This window comes from Pyrus communis, chromosome 5 (genome assembly GCF_963583255.1).
Source record: "Pyrus communis chromosome 5, drPyrComm1.1, whole genome shotgun sequence".
NCBI classification, from domain to species: domain Eukaryota; kingdom Viridiplantae; phylum Streptophyta; class Magnoliopsida; order Rosales; family Rosaceae; genus Pyrus; species Pyrus communis.
In genome coordinates this window covers 18,482,375-18,505,658 of record NC_084807.1, presented here as the reverse complement: position 1 = coordinate 18,505,658, position 23,284 = coordinate 18,482,375, and the positions used below count along the sequence as shown (strand labels likewise).

Below are 23,284 nucleotides of genomic sequence, written 5' to 3'. Positions count from 1 at the left end.
CAATTGTGATAGTCATGTCAGCACTACTTCATCACTTAACAGATTTTCTAACAGATGGATGAAATTGAAATAAAATGATAAGTCAATGTATGAAATTGAAATGTTTTAAAGATGTAAGAAATTGAAATCGACTTCAAACTTAACGGGGTAAATTGTAATTTACCCTAAGATTTAACATCTCTTTGTGAAGATGATCATGTGTCTTCTTAATAGAGAGAGACGTGTTGTTTGTAGACTGCTACTGGCGCCGCGTGCCTAAGTAGAAAAGAGTGTTCTATTCTGAGCTTTTTTTTTTTTTTTTTTTTTTTTTTTTTTTGGACAAAATTCTGAGCATTTTTGAAATACAATAAAAGGCTATGTTTGATGCATTCAACTTTTTAATCATTTTTTTTTAAATTTTATAGTGTTAAGATGTGAGCATCAAGCAGAAATTGTGAGTCGTGTAGTTTAATTTTCTAACGTACGATTCATTCTTAACATATAATAAGGGTCTGAGAACACATGTGAGAGTTAAAACTTAACATATAAATTGTATGTTTTGTTACCATGTTAGAATGTGGGAATTCAATTCAAAATTAAGTAGAAAACAAATTATTTAAACTTATTATGCAAGGGTTTAATTCAATAATGTAATATATTTCGACACTTTTAAGTTTTCAACACTTTGCATAACAATATTTTTTGAGTTGACAAAACAATGCAATTATATAAATCATCATATGTGTTACTGACACACCCCGACCAAAATCAAGGCGCAATGGTGGCCAGATTATCGTGGGTTTTTCCGGCGAGATCCCGTTGGATTTAAGTCCTAAAAGTGGTAAGGTTTTGTTCTATTTGTTGTAATCTTTATTTTGGTACAAATTTCATGGATTTTGGTTAGAGAAATGAGAAAGATATGAAGTTTTTAAGTTTTTCCAGAAACCGGCAAAAATTTGAGTTTTAGACGGCAGCTTTGACAGATTATCATCATTGTAGGATTACCTTTGATGTTGTATAATTAATATTCGTCCTACTAGACTGCACTTAGGCTACTTATGCTCTGATACCAAACTAACACAACCCGACCGAAATCAAGGGGTGACGCCCAGCACGCATTGATTTCGGTCGAGGTGTGTCAGTTACATTCATTATTTTGGAGTGTGATTGTGTAAATTTAGAAGTAGAATTTCAATTGAATTCAGGATATACAATCTCTTTATGACTTGTACTACCGGTAAGGCAAGTAAATTCTATCTAAATAGTATAAATAAAGGCATAAAGCCACGACAAAGGGCACACAATTCACATACATATTTTTCCTTCAACACTACGATGTATTTTTGCTTCACTTACCATATACTTAGGAATCGAATTGATTAACTATTTAAATTCACAGAGAGGGAAATAATTATTTATCAGGACAAATCATTCTTTTTTGTATTTATATCTGTTAATGTGAGGTTTGGACTCTGGGGAGTAATTTGCTTGACAAAAAATGTCTTGACAAATAGGACCAATTATGCTGTAGACTAACGGTGATTAATAAAAATAACTTTTTTTTTTTTTTTTGTGGTTTTAATTTCTTTTCCTTTATCTAGAGGTGGTAGGAATCAATTTAAATGTGCTTAGCCTATAGAAAAAGAAGAAAATAAAAAGAAGGTTGGTAGTAACATGAGCAAAGAATGTATGTCATAAGAATGTATTTTTTTTTTACTTGTAACCAAGAAATTTTAGGTTTGATTTTCGTCAAAGGCAAAGTTAAACCATATTATTATGGTAAACTTATTATAAAACCTAACTCATTCCTCCATTCTTTTAATGTAGATATAATCGTTTATTTAAAAAAAAAATATTGAGTTAAATATGTTTTTTGTCTTATTTTTAGTTTGCAAATCGCAATGCTCATGACATGACATGCACTGCCCACCTCACATCTTGATCTGAATTTTGATCAGTAAAACAGTAGTGGGTAGATTATTAAATTAGAGCACTGCTATTGAAACATCTTGTTTTATCTCCGCATCTCTTAATTAATTTTTGTCTATTTATTTTTTTCAATTTATTGATTCAATAGCTGAAAATTGAAAGGAATGCATAAGAGGTAAAAATTGGTGTATGAATAGTACCACCAAAAAATCATCCCATTATAGCTAGCTGAAACTTGTGCAGCAGCTTTGAACCCTGAATTGTTTTGCAAACAAGGATTTTTTTCGGATTCTCTTTGTGAGAATCTAAGAGATTCTCAAATCGTGTTCTTTTATCGTGCATCTTGTACACAGTTTTCTTCAGATACTATTCATGTTTAATTTTAAATAATTTTTAACCGTACAATGTACGATTAACTAACACGTTTTAACAATCCTCATTATTGTTTTACATCAAGAGTGGAGCAGTTTTCTGAATCATATTGGAATTTTTTTTTTCTTTTCTTTCCATGTTGCCGACATTGATTATACCCCATTTGGTGATTAGCTACCATGCAATCATTCCGTCCGGCTCCTTTTATTTTCTTTGCTGGATGATTACTTGTAAATTAATCCACCTATTTTTCTTTTTAATCATTTTTTTAAAAGTAATATATGCATGAATGAATTATATTATTTGGCTGCCTAGCAGGACGACTATCACACTGAAAATTTTTATATTATAAAGTAATGTTACGCAATGAGTTGTTTAAATCCATACATTCTTCTACTTTTTTCCATACAAATACAAATACAACCTTTTTGTGCATTATGGTAAACCTGACAATTTCTTACATAATTTGTTAACACGACCAAAAAATAACGGATTTTAGATCAACACAATAACTTTACAATCTTTTTGTGCAGTATGGTAAACCTGACAATTTTTCACACTTCTACTTTATAGTATATTATAGGCTAAGAGTGAGATTAAAGAATTATAAAGAACATTAAAAATAAAAATATTAAGTAATTTAAAAGTACCAAACACATTAAAAAATTATAATAATTAATTTACAAGTGTGAAAAAATGTGAAAATATAAGCAAATGCTCATAATTGCATCCTCTACGCTTTGAAGATGCGTACATTATCGTTTGAATTTTTAAAACCATACAAACCCTCATGAACAGTATTTTTAAGGGAGTTCAAAATAAATAAAATTCATAATCATTAATATATAAGTATGAAAAATGTGAAAGTATATATAAACAATCGTAATTACATCTTCTACGCTTAGACGATGGTTACATGGTTGTTTAGATTTTCAAAACCCTTCAAATATCATGAATAGTTTTTTTTATTTGAGTGCAAAATTAATAAAATTAATAATTGTAGAAGTGTGAAACGTGTAAAAAAATATATACAATCACTCGTAATGACAAGTTTTACAACTTTCGTGAACATGTCAACTCAGAAATTTAGTATGTATATACTAATTTAGTATTATGTTTTACATCTTTTGGGTCACATTATGTTTTTCATTTGCACAATTTATTGATTTAAAATATATTTTTCTTAACGGGTAACAGATCGGGTCATATTACCTGATAATATTAACGGGTCGATCTCAAGTCAGGTCATATTACCTATTTACTTTAACGGATACACGACACGACCCTTTAAGCTATCGGGTATGACATGAATATGAGAAACACGACACGAATGTCAGGTCTATAGTATGGAAAGTATGTATTTTCAAATCCAAACATTCTTCTACTTTTTTCCATACAAATACAACCTTTTTGTGTAGAATGGGAAGCATGTATTTAAAATAATTAGAAACAAGATTTGTGTATTTCACTGCTTCTATTTTCAGAAAGACAATTTGTGTGGTTTTCTTTTTTAGTATATTACAATTCATGAACTTATCTAATTCAAATCACTGATATTTTAGAGGGTTTTATATAAGTTGTTGCGGGTGATGTGGGACCCCTTTTTTGATTGGGTGGGTGGGTGGGGGGGGGGGGGATGAAATGGGGATTGGCAGTAAACGTTAGTAATAGGGAAAGCGAAGGCTTTTAAGAGCCTTTCTTATCAATCACATCGGTCAATTTCCATGAACTGGCTTTATTACCAACTACGAGAGCATTGCATTCAACCCCCCCCCCTTCCTACCTTCCTTCCGAGAAATTTTTCCAAGTGACGGGAACACCATGACATGTGGTGTTCCCTCACATATTAGAATTTAGTTTTATTTATTTATTGAAATATAAAATTGAAAGATATTCAAGATGTCAAATCCTAATGTGTGAGGGAACACCACGTGTCATGGTGTTCCCGTCACTTGGAAAAATTTCTCCTTCCTTCCGGTATCCCCTTTTCCAATCCCCAAGGAGAGACACTATACGATTCATTTGATAGAAGATTTTCTTAGTGGTATTACCGGTCTCATAAATGACCATCATGTATTCAAACCCTAAATTCAATAGATAATTGTCTTAGTTATATCACCGGTGCCATATATTCAATCACTATACAATTCATTCGATAGATAATTGTGTACTAATATCACATATATTCAATCACTATACAATTCATTCGATAGATAATTGTGTACTAATATCACCGGTGCCATAGATGATCTTCATGTGTTTAAACGATTTCATTCGATAGATAATTCTCTAGTGATATTACCAGTGCCATAGATGATCGTCATGTATTCGTACACTATACTATTCTTTTGATAGATAATTGTCTTTGTAATACCACCGGTGTCATTGATGATTGTCATGTGTTCAAACGATTTCATTCGATAGATAATTGCCTTAGCGATATCACTAGAGCCATAAATGATTGTCGTGTATTTAAACACTGTACGATTCATTCGATAGATAATTGCCTTAGCGATATCACTAGTGCCATAAATGATCGTCGTGTATTTAAACAATGTACGATTCATTCGATAGATAATTGTCACCAATATAAGAGAGTTTCATTTCGTCTGAAGAAGACTACCAATATTTATCTCATTATTATGCCAAAGCGTCCTCATATTAGGTGGCACAAACTGATTCACAATGTTCATGCACGTGAACACAACAGACGACTGATTTTAGCATTTTTCTATAGTGAAACGATTTACTCACTTTCATTTTCTCTTTCTACCACTTCTCATTGTGTCTTGATTTACTCAATCTAACAGCTAAACAGTGATAAACACGTTAAAATAAAAAATAAAGTGCGAAATTATTTCTCATTCCGATATATGAGTTCCGAATAGCCATTCTGATTTTTCCCTATTTTGGTATGGCCCTTGCTATGGGGGTAAAGCCCACTTAATGGCCAACCAAAACTGCATGTGGGATTTGCAAAGTGTCCCGAGGCTGCCGTAGAAATTGCATGTCTTTGTACATTTGCACAGGACAGACCAATGATTGGCTTGGCCTGTTTCAGCTTTCTCCTGGATTCCCAAGGATTGCCTCCAGCCCTTCATTTCCAAGATTGAGAAGCTAACAAATGATTTAGGATGGTAGTTGCTTGAATCATAGGCTTTATTTTCCTTTACAAAACTAGGAGAACGGCGACTAAAGCTCAAAATCTAGAGTGCACGGGTAAACGCTCTTATCCATTTAAGCTGCAAGCTCCTTGCTTAGAATCTTTGAGACGAGCCCCAATTAAAAAAGGAAACAAAAAACGTCACACAAAATACCGAGACTTAAAAGCTCTAATATGTAGTTTAGAAATGCTAACTGCAAAATTTATATTTGATCAAGATAAACCGTAATCTAATAATATATAACAGGACAGCAGAAAAACAAACCATATACACAAATTAACACATGGAAAGTCGCGGATCAAAGAAAACTAGCATGATCTACATACACTAACAAATCAAACCAGAAAATAGTTGTTCTAGATTTTGGATACAACCACCCTGCTGACCATCCTAACAGCTTATCATTCATTTTCAGTTATCTGCAATATTGTGCGGATGCAGAACATTTCAAAGAATTTTTCCTAGACCGGGTTTCTTTTCGTTTTTCCCCTAATAATTTTACTTTCCAACTCGGGGCGGATGACTTGAGAATCTCCATGCGAGAGATGAAGTTATTAATTTCTACATGTTGATTATGCAGCTGCTCTTGGAAGCTTCATGCCAAATCCACGTTTTACCTTCTCAACCCTGTTCAAAGGGTCAAAGTAAGAAACATTAGAACATCCCAAAGACCCTCATACAGTGTTTATATTAGACAGGTAATACTGTACGAATGAAATCTACAATGACAAAACCGAAGTACAAAGTCAAAATATCGCTACATTGGTCGCCAAAGGTGACAGGAAATAATAGTATAGCTAAAAAACATACAATAGCATTAGTTAAACTGTAAAGAGATGTAAACTCCCGCACAACAAACCATGCTTATATGTAGATCATGCCAAGGGTATCCTATATTATGTAAAACATGCAGCGTAGGAGATAAACACATGAACAGATGTTCAAAACATTTTCTGCTAAAGGTATCTCCTAGATTATCTATGTCTAATATATACATATTCAACATGTTTTTCATTTCAAGTTCCATGACATAAGAATTAAAGATCCAACAAGTAGAAAGAACTAAAAGAGACAACCATTGGATAATTAGTGCTTACGTTGGGGCAAGCTTGCCAAGGCTATCAAGCTCTTCACCGGTGTCTTCATCCAGGACTCTCCCTGAGATCTCGATGATGTAAGATCTATCTCCGGTTGTGGGAAGTCCTCTACTGGACAGCAAATCCAAATCATTACGGTGAAGCTCCCTTCCATTCACAAAAATACCGGTATCTCCAGCTGCACAGTTCTGAGGCATGGGATAGTTGAATTCTTCAATAAATGGCTGCACAAGAAAAGAATTCTCCATTAACATTAGCAAATAACTATATTCTTATAGATTTGATATTAGCGTTGAATTAATTGACTTACAGGAATGATGCCAAGACCAGGGCCACCCATGACACCCCAGAATCCAGCTCGGAAATCATACCTACACTTCCAAATTGACGAATGCAAAGACATGAGTACAATGGAGGAGGCGAGAGAGATTACAGTTGCAACATAAAGCCATTTGTGATGATTAGTCTTATTGGTTTTATCACTTCTTCCAAAAGCTATTATAATGTAGGCCAGCTATTTATATATAACTCTAACAAAGCACGGATATATGAGCAATAACAAATTGTAAGCACAATTCAAGGTAATCAAGCATAGAAACCCACTGTGTGTTTAGTGAGTGCACTTACCAATATTGTCCAGGATGGACTGTTCCAGCCATCTTTTCGGCCTTCTTGAGCTCACGATCTGGTATTGAATGCCCATTAACTGAAACATTACTTCTCCCATTGTTTGTCTGATTTGATTTGGAAAAATCCCTGAAGCTCTTCTTAATAAAGTTTGTAATAAATGATTCACTCCCTTTGTTGGTTCTTGGCTGATCCTCCTCTTTGTTTGCATCCCAGGAATCTTGGGAAGCCCCAGTATTGGAGTACTCATTAAATGATACATCCATCTCAGTTGCTAGTGTTGTCTCCTTTAAAGAGTTTTGTCGCGAGGTCACCTTATTTGGCTTTACCTTCTCTTGATCTGAGCGACTACTGCAGTTGCCCTTCCCAAGTCGGTTTATCACGTTATTGTTCGAGGAGAATTCAAAGTGTTCCTGTAGAGGTGAACCAGGAGAAGGAGGAGAAAAAGAGCCTTTGATTGGCTGCTGAATAGAATCTATGAATTCTTTTGGAGCAACTGGAGCTTCTGGGATGCCGTCATCCTCAGAGGTACTGGGAGATGAAGAATGAAAGCTTTGCATCTCGTGAGGCTTGCTACCCGTTGAACTTGGGCCTGTGGACGGTAAAGCAGGTTCTCTATCTATTGACTGAAAATCATAACCAGAATTATCATAATCATCAGAGGAGAAATGAGCATAGATCCGGGTGACAGGACCATGAGAATGTAAAATACTGTCTTTGACCTCCTCATTCAAGTTATTAACTTCCGACGGATTGTTCTTTGCTTCTGCATGAGAAAGAAGTAGTTTCTTATTTGAAACCGCAAAATCGATCACAGTAGAGCATGCACCACATCGCACTTTCTGTTTATTCTTTTCCGCAAGCAGTACTTTTTTGGGCAGCTGCAGAATTTCAAAGCAGTTACTACATGCCACCAATGGAGCACCACCAGAAAATGGAAGACATCGCCGGCCACCACTGGTTAGTACCACCCTATCTGGACGGAAATGAACAAAGCTTCCCATTTGGGGGTTAAGGTCACTTGGCCATCTGGTATGGGTTTGTGAAACATGAATGGGTGGAGGAATCGAAGTCCGAGGTTTGTTGTGATCATATGGGCCAACCATCCCGGGGTTTTCAGGATGGAGCATGGGATTGCTAGGGAAATCAGGGAACCTTTTATCGTGGAAAGCAGCAGGTGGAACTGGCACTGAGCCTCGCCGGTGGTTGTCATAGCAATAGAAGCAAGGGCAAGTAGGACGGTGAAACGACGCATTATGTGGATAAAGCTCATACGGATCAGGATTGTTTTCAGCATACTGTCCAGAAAAGTATGGAAGCGACGGTTGCTGGTATTGCCTGGGAAAGGGATGAGGAGCTCCACTGTGCATGTGGGATCCAAAAGGATCGCCATATCTGGGTAAATGGCTTGACTTATGCATGGAAGAAGAAAAGCTAGGCATAGGTATTTCATGGCCATTGGTGTAGGGAAATGGCTCCGGAAAGTGATTGAAATGAGCCCGTGCTGCAACAGGTTTACCAGGTCCAAAGTACTCCATCGAAGCCCTATTTGCCCCAGAAGAAGCACCTGCATACGAAGTGTTAGAACTACCATAAGGATCTGGAGGAACCACACCCCCATTGAGAGGAGCTTTCTCTTTCGGCTTATCAACTAAATCACCAGACCGGCTAAGTTGATCCCGCAGCTCATCCAGCTTCTTCAGAAGCTCGGCTCGATCTTGTTCAAGGTACAGAACTCTATTTGCCTCATCTGGGTCAATAGTTTTTCTCAATGGTTCCCCACCCCTATGAGAAGAACCCAAGGAATAATTTGAAGGACCCTCGTCTGGATAATTTGAAGTTGAGGACCTCATACCTCCAACATCAGTTCTTTGATGTCTTCGAACCCCCTCTTTTTCACCATTCTTCCGAGCTCGCCAATCTTCCATCCATTCCGATCTTCGGCTTGCATTTGTGGGACCAAATTGGGCATTCAAATCCCCATGTTCTCTTCCCACAGCATTCTCCAATTCATCTCTTTTCATGCTCATATCAACGCCATCCTTGACAACCCAGTTCTCAGTTGCATCTTTCACTTGCTTCCTAACAATCTCAGGATTTTTAACATTTTCCTTCTCTAAATTCCTTTGATCACACCTCAAAGAACCATCACTTGACTTAACATCAATATCAGAAGCATCACTTAACACAACTATTCCTTTATTGTCTGAATCATCTGATTTGGCACAAACTCCTCCAACCCTTTCTTCCTCCGACTTCTCGAACAAAGTATCCCCCTCTTGCCTTTTCTTGTTTGCTATAAAACGATATAAACAGTCCGATCCCCAATATTAGTGAGAGGAAAATAACCTCAAAACTAAAAAGATTTCCTGTATCTTGAATGCAGAAAAAAACTCGGGAAACATAATGCTATTCAGATTGGGATCCTAGATTATGAATTTTGTTTCTAGTAATGCGGCTACTGAGTTCCATATCTGGTTTTTCGGGTTTAATAATCTCAATCCACAAATCCAAATGATTGACAGACTGAATATTATTAACCTCGGTGTGGAATTTTTTTTTTTTTTTTTGTTTTTGGGTCCAATTCCATACCAAATTCCAAAAATTGTAAACCCTGGTCTCATTCCCTTTCGTAAATTTCCAATAACATAAACCAAAACACAAACTTCTATAAAATAAAATAAAACACAACCATCATATAAAACAAAGAACAAGGTAGCCGTTTGGTCAGAAACCCAACACGAATCATGTGACACAAAACGTAAAGTTTCTATCTTTTTCCCAGTTTTCTCACCAACCCCACCAAATAATTTCATTAACCAATAAGCTCCAAAAATAAAAAATAAAAAAGGAATCAAAGAAGAAGAAGCAAACCTCGAAGAACAGCACCACAACCACCACACTGGTAAACAGAGTAATCATCAAGCTCCGGAAGAAGATTCTCACACTTTGGGCACCGAACCAGCCTCACTGTTGCACCCGAGTCCCCCATTTGCTCATAACCCACCTCACCAAACAAACCCAGAAACAAAAAACCAAACAACAAACGACAAGTCAAACACTGTTTCCAGTCAATGTTTGGCAGCCGACAAAACCAGAGAGAAAAAGTAGCTCAGAGAAATGAGAAAGCCTTGGGTTGTTCTGCTGCAATGGTGAAATGGGTTTTCGTTTAAGGAGAAAGACAGGAAGCCTCTTTTTCTTTTGTGGGTTTTCTTTTTTCTTTTGCAGATTTTCTCAGGAACCAAACAGGGGAGAAGGAATGGTGGAGCTGGAGAAGTGGACGGGAGTGAGGTTTTTGGTGGTGGGGCCAGATAATTTCCCGGAAAACTATGAGCTGGAAAGGAAAATACAAACGCTCAGAATTTATGGAAGTGGTTTGAGAAATTCGATTCCAGTGACTGTTTGTGTTCTGAGAAAATCTCTGCATTTATGCTTCGCGTTTTTTTTTGTGTTTTTTTCTCCAAAATTGCTTTCGGACGCAGGACGCGGAGTTGGAGACGTCAGGACCGCTTTCCAACGTTTAAGCAAAACGCGACTTCCAATGAGGGCGCCTCCGGAACGACGCCGTTTCAGGAGGGTGGAGTTAACTTCGCTGGAACCGCCGTTTGTCTGGTGCCCGTTCAACATTTGACGCTTCCCGGTTTTTAACTTTATGCACCCTAACTTTACTTCCGTGAAACCAAAAAAAAAAAAAAAAACACATTATAATTACCTTATAAGACGTAATTGGATTAATAATCTCCCTTATGAATTAAGTCGGAGTGGTGGAGTTAGTCTCACATGTAAATTTCATGTACTAACAACTAACATAAAGTTATGTTTTACCCTCATATGTATGGTTCATGTTAATAATTAACCGAAATTGATGAAATTTTTAATTTTTGACCTAAATCTTAAAAGATTTCACTACAGGAGCTTGAATCCTAATTTTTTTACTACAAATGCTATTTACAACTACCTAACACTACAGGACTAATGATCCAATTAGCCTACCTTATAATTGGTCTTTTGAAAGAAAAAAAAAATGTTAATTGAGATCTTGGATTTAACAAAAAATAAATAAGCACACTCTCATTTAATTATATTCTTTATTCATAGTTGATTTATTTAATTTGATGGTAAAAAATAAATAAAAATAAGTGAAAGGTTAAAAATGGTATGAAAATCAATTCCCTTTAACAAAAAGGTGCTTGAATAATGTGGGTATCACATATTCAATTCTAATAAATTGATAGATAGTAAATGGATCTTTACTACAGTAGTGAAAATATGTAGAGTCTTTACATGATGACGTGAGTTCAAATTCAGTCATTGATTAATCTAACAAAACTATAGTTTAACAAAATAAATAAATAAATTAATAGGTCAAACTCAAAATGAGATGAAAGTTCATATACACATTGCATACCTGCCATGTAATCAAATTGAAAAATCTCATGTAAAGACCGCCGTTCCTTTTTGTTAAAATAAAAAATTTCAGATAACGAATTTTTAGTTTAAAAGCGAACTATAAACTAGTGTTAATGTTGAGAGACCAACTTATACTTTTGTCCCGTTGCAGAAAAAGAAACAAATTAAAGAGGACTGGCAGTGGCAAATCCACTTTTTTTCATCTGTGCTTTAGCTTTTTTCGGTTCTCCTCTCTTTAATTTTCTTGACTAGAGTATTTTATCCTCCTTTTGTTTCCAATAAGTGCTTTTGCAGTTTGTGGCTTTTTCTTGGTTGCGAATGGAGTGAGAAAAACACTGTTTTGGCCGATGTGAAAGTGAAAAGAAAAGAAGAAGATTAAAAAAAAAAAAAAAAAGAGATATAATAAGGGGAGGTAGATTGTCTGTCCTTCTGTTTGAGTGACTTTTTTATCCCCTCTTATTTTATTCTGTCCTTCTGTTTGAGTGACTTTTCTATCCCCTCTTATTTTATGCGATTAAAGTTAAGTTACGTCAACATTTTATATTAATTTTTTTTATAGAAATAATAAGACAAAAAACAATAGGAATATAAAATGTTAACGTGACTTAACTGTGACCGTACAAATAAGAGGGAATAGGAATAGCACCCAAACAGGAGGGCAGACAATCTGCCTCCATAAAAAAGGAGGGTTTTTCTAACAAGTCTAGTGAGAGACTGCTAGTCTCTCCCTCTCTTTATACGATTTCAGTGTGTGAAAAATAGTGATCGATCAAGGAAAAATGATCTGGCGATGATCTTTTTTTTGGGATACGAAGAATTCTATGATTGTATTCGTTTATCATACATTATACGATCAAGAATTATTTTATATTTAAAATTTAAAATTAAATATAAATAGTATCTAACAAAAATTAATCGCACGATATATGATAAATGAATACAATCATAGAATTCTCTAGATTCCAAAAAAAAAAAAAAAGAATTTGACGAGAATCATTTTCCACCGATCAAATATTATAATATTTTTTTAAATATTTAATTATTTATATTTTAACATTTGATAAACCAAGGTGTATTTTCAGCACAGTTGAAAATCTCTCCAATCACGCATCTCTTTTACTGCCAGATTTGACTTTTGAGCCAATTGAGTCGTCAGATGACAATAGATGAAAACAGAAAGATTGGTGTTGTTTTAATTGTTTTAATTGTTTTAATGAATCCAAATATTTCATGTTACAAGCTGGAATTTTAATGGCACAACCAAAGTTAGGGTCCCAATTCCATGTTACGTGTCCGTGCAAATGAAAATATTCCAATATTATCTACAGTAAGTGGCCTAATGGTAAGGGCAGAAATTGCAGCTTCCCAATAAACATAAAAATGTGAGAGGTTTTGGATTCAATGCTCCGAGCTGATGAGTCTACTTGACTATGAGCACCGATATAGTGAAATTTCTCATAACTCTTCCGGACCCCGAAAATGATAGATATGAGTGACTTACCACCTGTTGTTTCCTTTTAAAAGAAAAGGAAAATATTCCAAACTAAGATAACATTCTCTAGTGACAAATTCTAAATCACTTTCAAGACAAATTTGAACACAAAGCTCATAGAATATTGAGAGAATTATGCATGATGAATAAAAAATGTAATCCTCGAGTTGCCACTAATTCATATTGGACACAAATCGGATGCCGCGACTGAAAAGCACATTCAAGACAACAAATTTATACCGAAGCTATATTGAGATGAGTCAAGTGAATGAGTGATATATTGTCACCTTATATCAAATTAAGTACCATTAAATTAATTAAATTAAATTTGAGTTGCTAGAGTTAAAGAGGGATGTAGTTGGGCGAGTCAGGCCCACTTATTTCCTTGTCCATCCCCTAGGAGAGCAAACCCAACTACCCCTACCTCCAAACCCAAAATCCTAAAACTCCCACCCCCAAAATACTTCCTTGACGAGGTATATGCCCCAAATTTTGGGCTTTTTGGTTCACCCTTTGGTGACATCCTAAGGGTAATAGAGCATGTCCCGCCTCTAACGGGTCGATAACAAACCACCTCGTGAAATTACAAAATAACATTGCACATAAATATATGATCGTATACAAATTTAATGTATTGTGTGTATTATATTCACTTTTGCAGATTTTTTTTTTTTTGTATGTGAATGGAACTCCAAAATAACATTTTTAAAAACTGTATAACCAAATAGTATCAGTACAACATAAATAGAATATTTTAAAGAGTGATTTCTTTAAAAATCAATAAAATTTATAATATTTCTTATATTTTTTTGTATTTAGGACTAAGTCAACCAACATAGGACATTGCGTTGCAGTTTTGTGGATTTAGACCCTGCATTGCAATTTCTATTTTATTGTAGGCGAATTAGTGATTTCAAGTATTGAACTTTAGTATGAGTGGTTTTGGCTCATTAGTTGTTGGTGGGTCGGATCCTCCCTTTATGGCTTGTTCTATAAGGGTTTTGTGGCTCCTCCTGACCGATCCGTGGGGGCACCACCTTCCCTGACCATACCTATGACGGCCTTGCCTTGCTTGGCTCACTGTTGTGGCGGATCTCTCTTGAAGCGGTAATGTTGCAGCTGGTTGGATGGCCTAATCGTTAGTGACAAGCCAACCGGAGGATTACGTTCTCGGGTTAGGGTAAATCAGTGTAGGTTTGTTTGTACCGCATTTAGCGGCTAATGTCTTGCCTTAGCGAGTGCCCCGCATGTGTGTGGTGGTTTTGATGTGACCTTGCTTGTTAGCTATAGTTTAATGTGGTTTTGCTTGTGTGGGGGTGACATTATGTGTCCTCCGATATAAGTCTCTTCCTTCTGTCGTCTTTGTAACCGATTTTGTATTGGGGTGTTTGTGCTAATGCGCGCGTTTCTGGTAGTTAATTAGGGAATTATCATCATTGCTTGTTTGTGCGAATTAACTCCAAATCAAATATTTGGTCATTAAAAATTGTACCCATACGGCAACCGTTATAATTGTTAATGTTATCGTTATTAATGGAAAATCATAATCGTTTCTTGTTAAAAAAAAATGACTAAAATCTAATATCAGATGTGACTAATTTAATAGACCATCGTACAATCCAAGAACCCAAGTAGGTCTAAGTAGCTGTAAAACATGGAGAATAATATAATATGATAATTAATAGACCATCGTGCAATCCAAGAACCCAAGCAGGTCCTAGCCCTAAGCCTATTTCTCTTTCTCTTGTTCTACTTCCCCATTTATAATCTGTGCTGTTTTATTGCTGCCTTGCCAAATTTAAATTATATCATCAGTCCAAAAAATTGATCACTGACATATGGATAATTAGTAAAGTTTTCATTAATTTATGACTGAAAAAAAAAACCTTATTTAAGGCACCATAAAAATTGACGCCGAACGCATCACAAAAGCAATGTTTTAAAATATTTATCGAAAATCGTACATGGCAAAGAAATAACTAAGTTATGAGTCCGAATCTTTGTCATATTTTATTTGTGAGGATTTTAGAAATTCATAAACCGTATCAGTTTATCGTATATTGCATGGTTAGAAATTATTTTAAATTTTTTATTTAAAAATAAATATAAACAGTACTTGACAAAAACTAACCAGACGATGTACGATGAATAGACATGATTCACGAATCCTCAGAATCCTCATAAAAAAAAATCCGTAGGGGATCATGTTGGGTAAGTTATAAGTAAATGTTCCTCAAGCCCGCAGGACCTTTCTCTTTCGGTAAGGGTGGACGTTTTCTGTTCTACCTCGTCCTCCTCCAAAGAACTAATGGCTTATTAATCCACGTCATGAAAATAAAAATAAAAGAACAGATGAAGAGAATTTTCAAAAGAGAAGAACTACAAGCATATTTATGAAGACTTACGATTAGGAAAGTCGATTCAAACAATGATTTTGGCAGATCTAACTGTTTATAAAAGTGATTTCAACCTAAAATTTATCCTTCACCCGTGCTTCATGCCACTTCACCCATTCATATGCTAATTTAAAATTCTACTGTGACGGTGGCACTTATAAAAACTGTTATCCCAAAACAAATGTTCATATGCACAGAATATAGTCTTCTGCATAAAAAATTAAACAACACAGAATATAGTCACGGTGTCATTTACAGCTATATATTAGCAAAGTCCAAATTTGAAAAAAAAACTTTTATAGTAAAATATTATATATGAAGATAGTGTTTGATAAAAAATAAAAATAAAAAAAAAACAAACAGATTGCAATTTGCTTTGGCAATTGTATGTTACAGAATGCCATTATGGATTTAAATTTAAGTAAGATTATCAGTTTTCAGATCGTTCTTTAATTTGGACGTGAAGGTTTTGTTCGTTTTATTTACCATTTAAAAGTCTATTACAACAAAATAATAACTGATCATTGATCATACATGTAGAATCTTGTCACGCTGGCATTTATATATCCAAAATTTTGAAAGACGATTAAGAGAACATTGTTATGCAGATATTAGTACTGTTCACAACAAGATTACACAGATTTCCTTGCTTTAACAATTTGTACGTCCAGTATTAGACATTTTAGATTTAAAGCAAATTACCACAGTGAAAACATCAAAATAATAATCCTCAAAATTGTTCTGCACATGAACGTTATATGAAACTGTGATGAAACTAAAAAAAAAGTACTCGTATAAAGTTCATGAATTTATATATAAACTTTGGAAAAGGGGAGCCGTTTCATATATATATGACCATTGGCTCAGAAATAAGACTGAACAAAGGAAAACAAAATCAAAATTGTATTTCTTTTTTGTCTTCATAATTACTGCAAATGAGAAAAATGTATAAGAATGAGAGGAAAATAAATAAATATTTATACACTTGTGTTTTCTGTCACCTGCATTGATCCTTTTGCCTCCACAGACCAATCATATTGCAAAACCCAGAAAACCCTAGTTTCCTTTTCTTGGCCTTGTCCTTTCCTTCTCCAAAGAAAACCTTCCTCTTCCAAATCTTCCTAATCCCCACAATGGATGAAGATGACCCTTTGGCCTCCCTTGTAGTACTACTTCTCATATCTGATGATAGAGTGGAAGCCATGCCTGATGAAGGATGAGTACAGAAATCGGCGATGAACCGCCTGGATCCTCCAAGAGAATATGGCAATGCCATTAGATGCCGTTCGATCAGATGACTAACTGAGACCAATTCATAGGAGTCGTATAAAGGGCTCCCACAATCCCATACGCTCAGTTCTTCGTCTTCTTTGTGATGTTCTTCATTGCCTCTCAATCTTTGTTGCATATTCTCTTGGTCTCAAATTTTTCTTGGCACCTAGACTAATGTTTTTAGAGACTAATAAATATAAGAGAGTGTATGATTTAGGCTGACGAGTGCCAATCATGCATATTCTTTGTGTCCAACTAAACAGATTCTCTTATCTTTTCAAGTAAAATAGTTTTAAAGTTTAGGTTGGCATTTTAATCGGCACACCATGTTTTGGTGGATGCACCCCTATATACCTTTAGAATTACTACCTTGCCCTTTAGATGGAGAATTTTTTCTTGTTTTGATTAGATATTTGATAAGGATATCATTGTCTTTTACAAGAAGCATGACAGGGGGATATCATTGTCTTTTACAAGAAGCATGACAGAGGGGGCTGATTATTCATATGGGGGATAAGACAATAAGCAAATCTCATTTGATCCTCCAACTTTCACACACAGGTGCTCTTCACCAATCTACATTTAGAAATGTGTATGGTTTTAAAACACTACAGAAAGAGAAGAAATTAATTAGGGTATCAATAATGTATCTTGTTTTTCTTCTTAGGCTAGGATACTGATGACAATTTTTTCATATGTTGTACTTATACAAGGTAGCAAACTCTATATTAATATTGCACTTCAGAAGATAAATGTTACGTATCAAGTTCTTATAGCTTTGGAAGGTTACGAAATCATAAAGGATCATTTCTATGGAGTCATTCTAAATTCACAGATTCAAATGACTTTTAAAGTTAAATATCTTTCTTTAAACTATGGATCCTTGTAAGTCGTTGCTTCAAATCCATTCAAAATGCACTGGCACTTTCAAATACATTCAATCCAATATTTTCTTTTACTTTTTGAAGATCCTAGTGTATTACCATCACGCCACAAGAGAAACTGAAGGAAACTCATCTTCAAATCACGGATGTCCTCGATTAGACGTCCAGTACCACTTAAGCAAGCCTTTGTCGAGTTGATGGCCTCCACTCCACAGACCCTTTTGCACAAGTTCAAGCACAACAGTTCTAAAACTCGAACATATACTCCTTCGGAAATATTTCCTGTAGCACATAACTTCTGTTAACTTGTAAACATTAAGTAGGAATCTAACATTAGACTGTTTTCGGGCGTTTTCAACGAAAGAAAACAATTTCTCCTTGTTTTTGTTCATTTGAAACTAGATATACAAGGATCCTATTAGCTTTACTCCCCTGTATATATCAAAGGAAACAATATATATGCTGGGAATAATTTCCGAAGATTCTATTGTATTATAAAGGTTTGCATTGTCATACTCTAATTTAAATTGGGTTAGAGTTTTGTCTATTGTGAAGAGAGTGATCCAGAGTCATGTGGCTCCGGTTCCGTTATTAAACAAAATGGGGGTGCAACTTGGCTCAAAGTTAACACCACGACATTACATGTGATGTGGTTTTGATTGTCAACATCCGCTTTCATGAGAGAGACCCATACTTCCATGAAAACAACACTTCGATCGACCTGTAAAGTTTTTTTTTTCTTCAGTTGAAATCCTTTGTGGATCTCACTCTCCGAAGTCCAAGGATCAAGGAATCCGGACCAATCAAATTGAATCTGACGATTCCATTAACCCATTCCGCTGACTCATCTCACATAAACCTAAGTCTAGATCTCTCTCTCTTGAACGGTCCAGATTTCCTGGTCCTTAGGCTCTTGAAAGTGAGATCCGAAGAAGATCTCAGCTTGTTTTTCTTGATCGTTCACATAAATTATGCAAGTTCATAGCAATAAGTAGTTATTACTTAAAGGATTTAGGGTTAACATTCTAATTTCTTGTTATTTATTTTGAGTTCATAGTTATGATTTAAGGATTTAAGTTCATAGTTCAATCATTGTCACTGTAATCAAAATACTATTTTCTCGTCCCTAATTTTGAGTTGAAGATTGACACAGAGTACTAGACACTTGAAAAAGCTTATAAAACCAACACATTACAAATTCAACTAACGTCATATGAGACATATCTGTGTTTAGAAAGAGATTTAAACTTGAAATCTATCATCATCCCACACCACTTGAGCTACCTAGGGCGGCATGAGACATGTTTACTGTGTGATAGATAGAAAACTAATGCCTTAAAAAAGCTAAAACAACCGTGGACTGATTTTGGAAACGACAAATGTGTTCGGTTTTGAGCTTGTACTATTCACTTAATCATAGGCAGTGCTAAAGAAGCTCCTAACCACATTGCCACACAAAATCTGCAAAACCTTCTTGTTGTTAAGCCCTACACATCTTGGTGTTTTGAACTGGCTAGCAGCAGCTCCTTGAGCTAGGTAATGGATTAGAATCTTCTGGAAGGTTCCCTTCCGAAGAATTCGAAGCTCGAGCGGGCCTATGGTGTTGACCTTGCGCGAACTCATGTATCCCACATCAACAAAAGCTTTGTCCAAACAGTTGCAGCACTCGCTAAGAACCTGATGGTTTGGTTCACCATTGAGTTCCCAAAATATGACATAGTGACCAGGATCCGTGGACAAGTCCACATGGCTTGAGAAATCAACAACTTCCAACTTTTCTGCAGCTAAAAGCTTTGCAGCTTCTTCGACGGATAGCTGCAAATCTTTTTCAGTGTTCTTGTCAATGTTGATTGAAAGCAGAAGATTGCTCCGGCACACGAATTTGAGCTCTGGGGTTGAGTTGTAGAACCCCACAACTTTCACAATATCCCCTAGTCTGTAACGGTACAAACCTGCATATAAATTTGATTAGATTTTTAAACACAACTACGGATCTTTTGGCTGAATTCATGCATAAATAACAAGATTTCTGTGATGGAAAATGAAGGCATGGTGTATAAAAGTTGGATTATCTCTCAGTCTACATTGACGAAAAAAATTTCAGTGGGGTTACCGAATCACCTGCAACACTAGTGAGGACCACCTCATACTCTTCACCAACTGTGACTTCAGTGAGTCCCACTGGCTGCTCACCGCTGTTGTTCCTCAGAGGGATGAACTCATAGTACCCAACATTTGGGATCACAGCAAAAGTGGCCAACTCCGGGGGCAATTTTGGGTTGACATTTGCCCCAACCCATCCTTCAGAAGAACCATAGTCTGCACTCAACAATGGCAACTCCCCTGCATAGTGCCTCAATTTCTTCAAATAATGCTCCATGGACCCTGTCATGATCCCATAGATGTACTTGACATTGGGAAAAAGTGCTGGTATTAATCCATACCAGTTACTCAATCCGGAACATTTCCCATGAATCAAATCAGCCAATTTAGGGTTCGGGCTGAGCAGTTTTGAAACAGCTGATCGGATTGATGGCTCTGTGATTCGGTCACTGAGGACCCCGTCTCGAATGTCAGCACATAGTTCTTCCCACACCAGCTCAAAGGTTCTGAATGCAAGGACAATGCTGTGAGCAAATGCTGAAGATATCATCTGAACTTCGTCCCTGAATATTATGCCACACAAGAGATGGCAATACAAAGATTGTTGGAAATCAGGGCCGAATATTACTTCGTCAGGGCTGCAGCATTGAGATTGCATTGTTTTCATTGTGGTTTTGAACTTATGATTGAGGTAAACGTTGGTGGTGGCAGTTCCGACTGGCAAACCACCTTGCGTCTTGAACTGCTTGCTGCCATAGATGATCTGCAGGGCCTTTCCATTCGCAATGGGGTACTCCCTGAACAATAGGCATAGTTTTCGATCATCAGAAGAATTGAAGGAATAAAATTGAAAGATGAGAAAGTACTAAGCTGTTTTTCCTAACAACTGTATCGAGGATAATATAGGATTAGGTGAGAAGAACTACACATTCCCAAATTATCGGACTAAACCTAGTCCAAATCCTCTGGACACCCACAACAAGCCAAAAAAAGGAGCATCGATACCTGTTTCTAAACGCGAAAGAAGTTTGAAATATTTGCATGGTAGTTTCCATCAATTCGTCGGTGAAAGGCAGGAACTTTGGCCTTCCCTGAGTAGTACCAGAGCTGCATATGTTGTACAACATCTCAGAAACCGAAAACTTCTCCAACACAAAATAAAAAAAAATCCAGTCCAACGGATGAAGCAACAAACAAAGAAAACTGATGGATTTCGGAACTCGAAGGTACCTCACTGAGAAGGATGGGACTGGTTTCCCAGTGAGGATGGGAGATGAATCACCCTCTGCAATTCTCTGAATATAGGGCTCCAAATCCTTGTGAGTAACAAGCGGCACACAAGCCTTGAAACTCTCTGGATCAGTTCTTCCATTCAGCCCTAAACCCTGCAAGTACTCCGCGGATCCGTTTTCTTCCAAAATCTTCTTCAGGGTTTTTCTCTGAACCCTCTCAGCATCCTTCGTCATTGCTTCAAAGTCCTCTATGCTTTTCTCCATATCGAACTCGTCCAACTTCTCCGACATCTTCACAGATTCTGACTTCTGCAGAACAAAAATTGGTTCAACACCAAAATACAGCTACATTTGAAATAATCAATATTTAGGGTGGCAGACAGATATAAAATGCTATGAGAAGGTAAAAAATAATGATGATTCAGATGCTCAGACACCTGTGAAGAAACGGTTGGGAGAATTCAAGCAACTTAGTGAGTGAAAGTAGGAAGAAAAGTACCTGTGAATTGAAGGCCGAGGGAGAGACAGAGGAAGAAGAAGAGAGTGTTCTGTTCTTTGGGTTTATAAGGGATGATAACAGACATAGAACTTGATGTGGTTTTTTCTTGAGTGAAAGTAGAGAGAACATGGTTGCCGTTTTCTTTTTATAGAGAGAGAAAGCAGGAAAATTTTGATTTTTGAGAGGTTTTGGGGGGTTGGGGATCCAAAGGCTGTGACTGAGTGAACATGCATGCGCACAATTTGTTGTTCCATATCCTATCCTGATCAATTATTCGCTGAGGTGTTTGTACTGCATCCTTCTGGATTGTTTCAAACTATATAGCGACGCATCAACCTAATTGAAAACGTGTTCCATGGTCAGAACACATTAATTCGGGTATTACAAGTCCCAGGGACTTTCATATAAATTTTTGTACCCATATTCCCATAAAGATACACAGTGTTTTAGCAACTTCCACTGCTGACCGTCAACACTTCAGATATATATATATATATATAGGAAACCTTTAAGGGAAGGGATCCTCATTTTTTTTTATAAAAATGGGGATTAATTGTAGGGTCCACACCTTATTGAACTTTAACTATCCAAATCGTGTATTTTTCAAATTGCACCTCATAGATCATCCTTGCAAAATATTAGCCAAATTGGAAATGTTTAAGACATCTAATTGAGTTCAAAGAAATTAACGAATATTTTGTCATATAAGAAATAATGAAATTTTATCTTAATAATTAAATGGGCAAATGATTTTGGATTGAATTGAATTTTTGCAAGGATGATCTATGAATCGAGACTTACGGATAGACAGTTCGGAAAGTTAAAGTTTGATGTGTAGTGGGCCCCACACCTAATCCCCATTTTTTGAAAAAAAAAATGGGAATCCCCTTGCATAAAGGACCTGTACATACATACATACATACATACATACATACATATTAACAGAAGCTTACTTGATAGATGACTGATAATAATGTTTTGAAATTTGGATCCCTGTTTACTTTGTGAATGAGATAAGAAACAAATACTTTTGTTATAGAATGCTTAAGATTAATTAGGAGTGTTGGATCATACATATTATAATGAAAATAATAAAGTTAAAATAATACGTAAAATAATTGTTGAAAATAGAATTCCAAAATTACTTTATATAAATTTTGAAAATCACTTATAAATGACCTGGTACTGTTACTGAAATAAGAAATTGATGCACGCAGACATCTCTCTGAATGAGTTGCAGAAATTAAAAGTGTTTACAATTTCTCTTCATACATGATGAGCTCAAAGAAGCTTTGAAATTGAGAAAATAAAATTTGAAATTAACAAGCCCTTCTTTTATAACCAGGAGAATGAGGCATGAATGATTGCAAAAGTGACTGTAGGAGCATAGAGTGATTGTGGAAGCAAGGGCTAGATGAATGTTAGTTCATGTGTGATAGTGGTTTGTCTGAATGACTAATATTTTAACTGTTGATCTTGCACATAGAGTAATTATCAGTACATGGACTATGGATGAATAGTGTCTTGTCAGTTTATGGTAGAACTTGCATGCAGAATGATCATTTGCACAAGGGCGGCATTGTAGATGAATAGTAATTTATTGAATTATTGTTTGGATTTCTGTAATGAATGAATAATGATTGCAAAAATTAGTTTTAACTTCTGGTTAGTTTACTCATAAGGTCTTGACTTAATAATCCGCCCATCTGAACTTCTGCGCTTCTTTTACTATTTTGGTTTTAATCGTAGTGGTCGACTTCTAGAAGGAAGCATCTGAAGATTCTTAAGACAAATCATCTTCAATTTCAAAATCTAATTGGGCTTCTTG

General features: G+C 35.8%; 2 protein-coding genes across 2 annotated transcripts; both read right to left on the bottom strand.

The window, feature by feature from the left end:
* Positions 1-5,742: 5,742 nt before the first annotated feature.
* Positions 5,743-10,657, bottom strand: LOC137733769 (protein ENHANCED DISEASE RESISTANCE 4-like). The gene is made up of 5 exons (XM_068472950.1): positions 10,043-10,657; positions 7,169-9,464; positions 6,852-6,912; positions 6,542-6,765; positions 5,743-6,071 (listed from the first exon to the last, which is right to left on the bottom strand). Exons 1-5 carry the CDS (start codon positions 10,158-10,160, stop codon positions 6,017-6,019), a joined length of 2,754 nt encoding a protein of 917 aa, XP_068329051.1. The 5' UTR covers positions 10,161-10,657; the 3' UTR covers positions 5,743-6,016.
* Positions 10,658-18,823: 8,166 nt separating this feature from the next.
* LOC137734805 (jasmonoyl--L-amino acid synthetase JAR4-like) lies at positions 18,824-21,670 on the bottom strand. The gene is made up of 5 exons (XM_068474087.1): positions 21,457-21,670; positions 20,956-21,266; positions 20,731-20,832; positions 19,744-20,522; positions 18,824-19,574 (listed from the first exon to the last, which is right to left on the bottom strand). Exons 1-5 carry the CDS (start codon positions 21,583-21,585, stop codon positions 19,033-19,035), a joined length of 1,863 nt encoding a protein of 620 aa, XP_068330188.1. The 5' UTR covers positions 21,586-21,670; the 3' UTR covers positions 18,824-19,032.
* Positions 21,671-23,284: the final 1,614 nt, after the last annotated feature.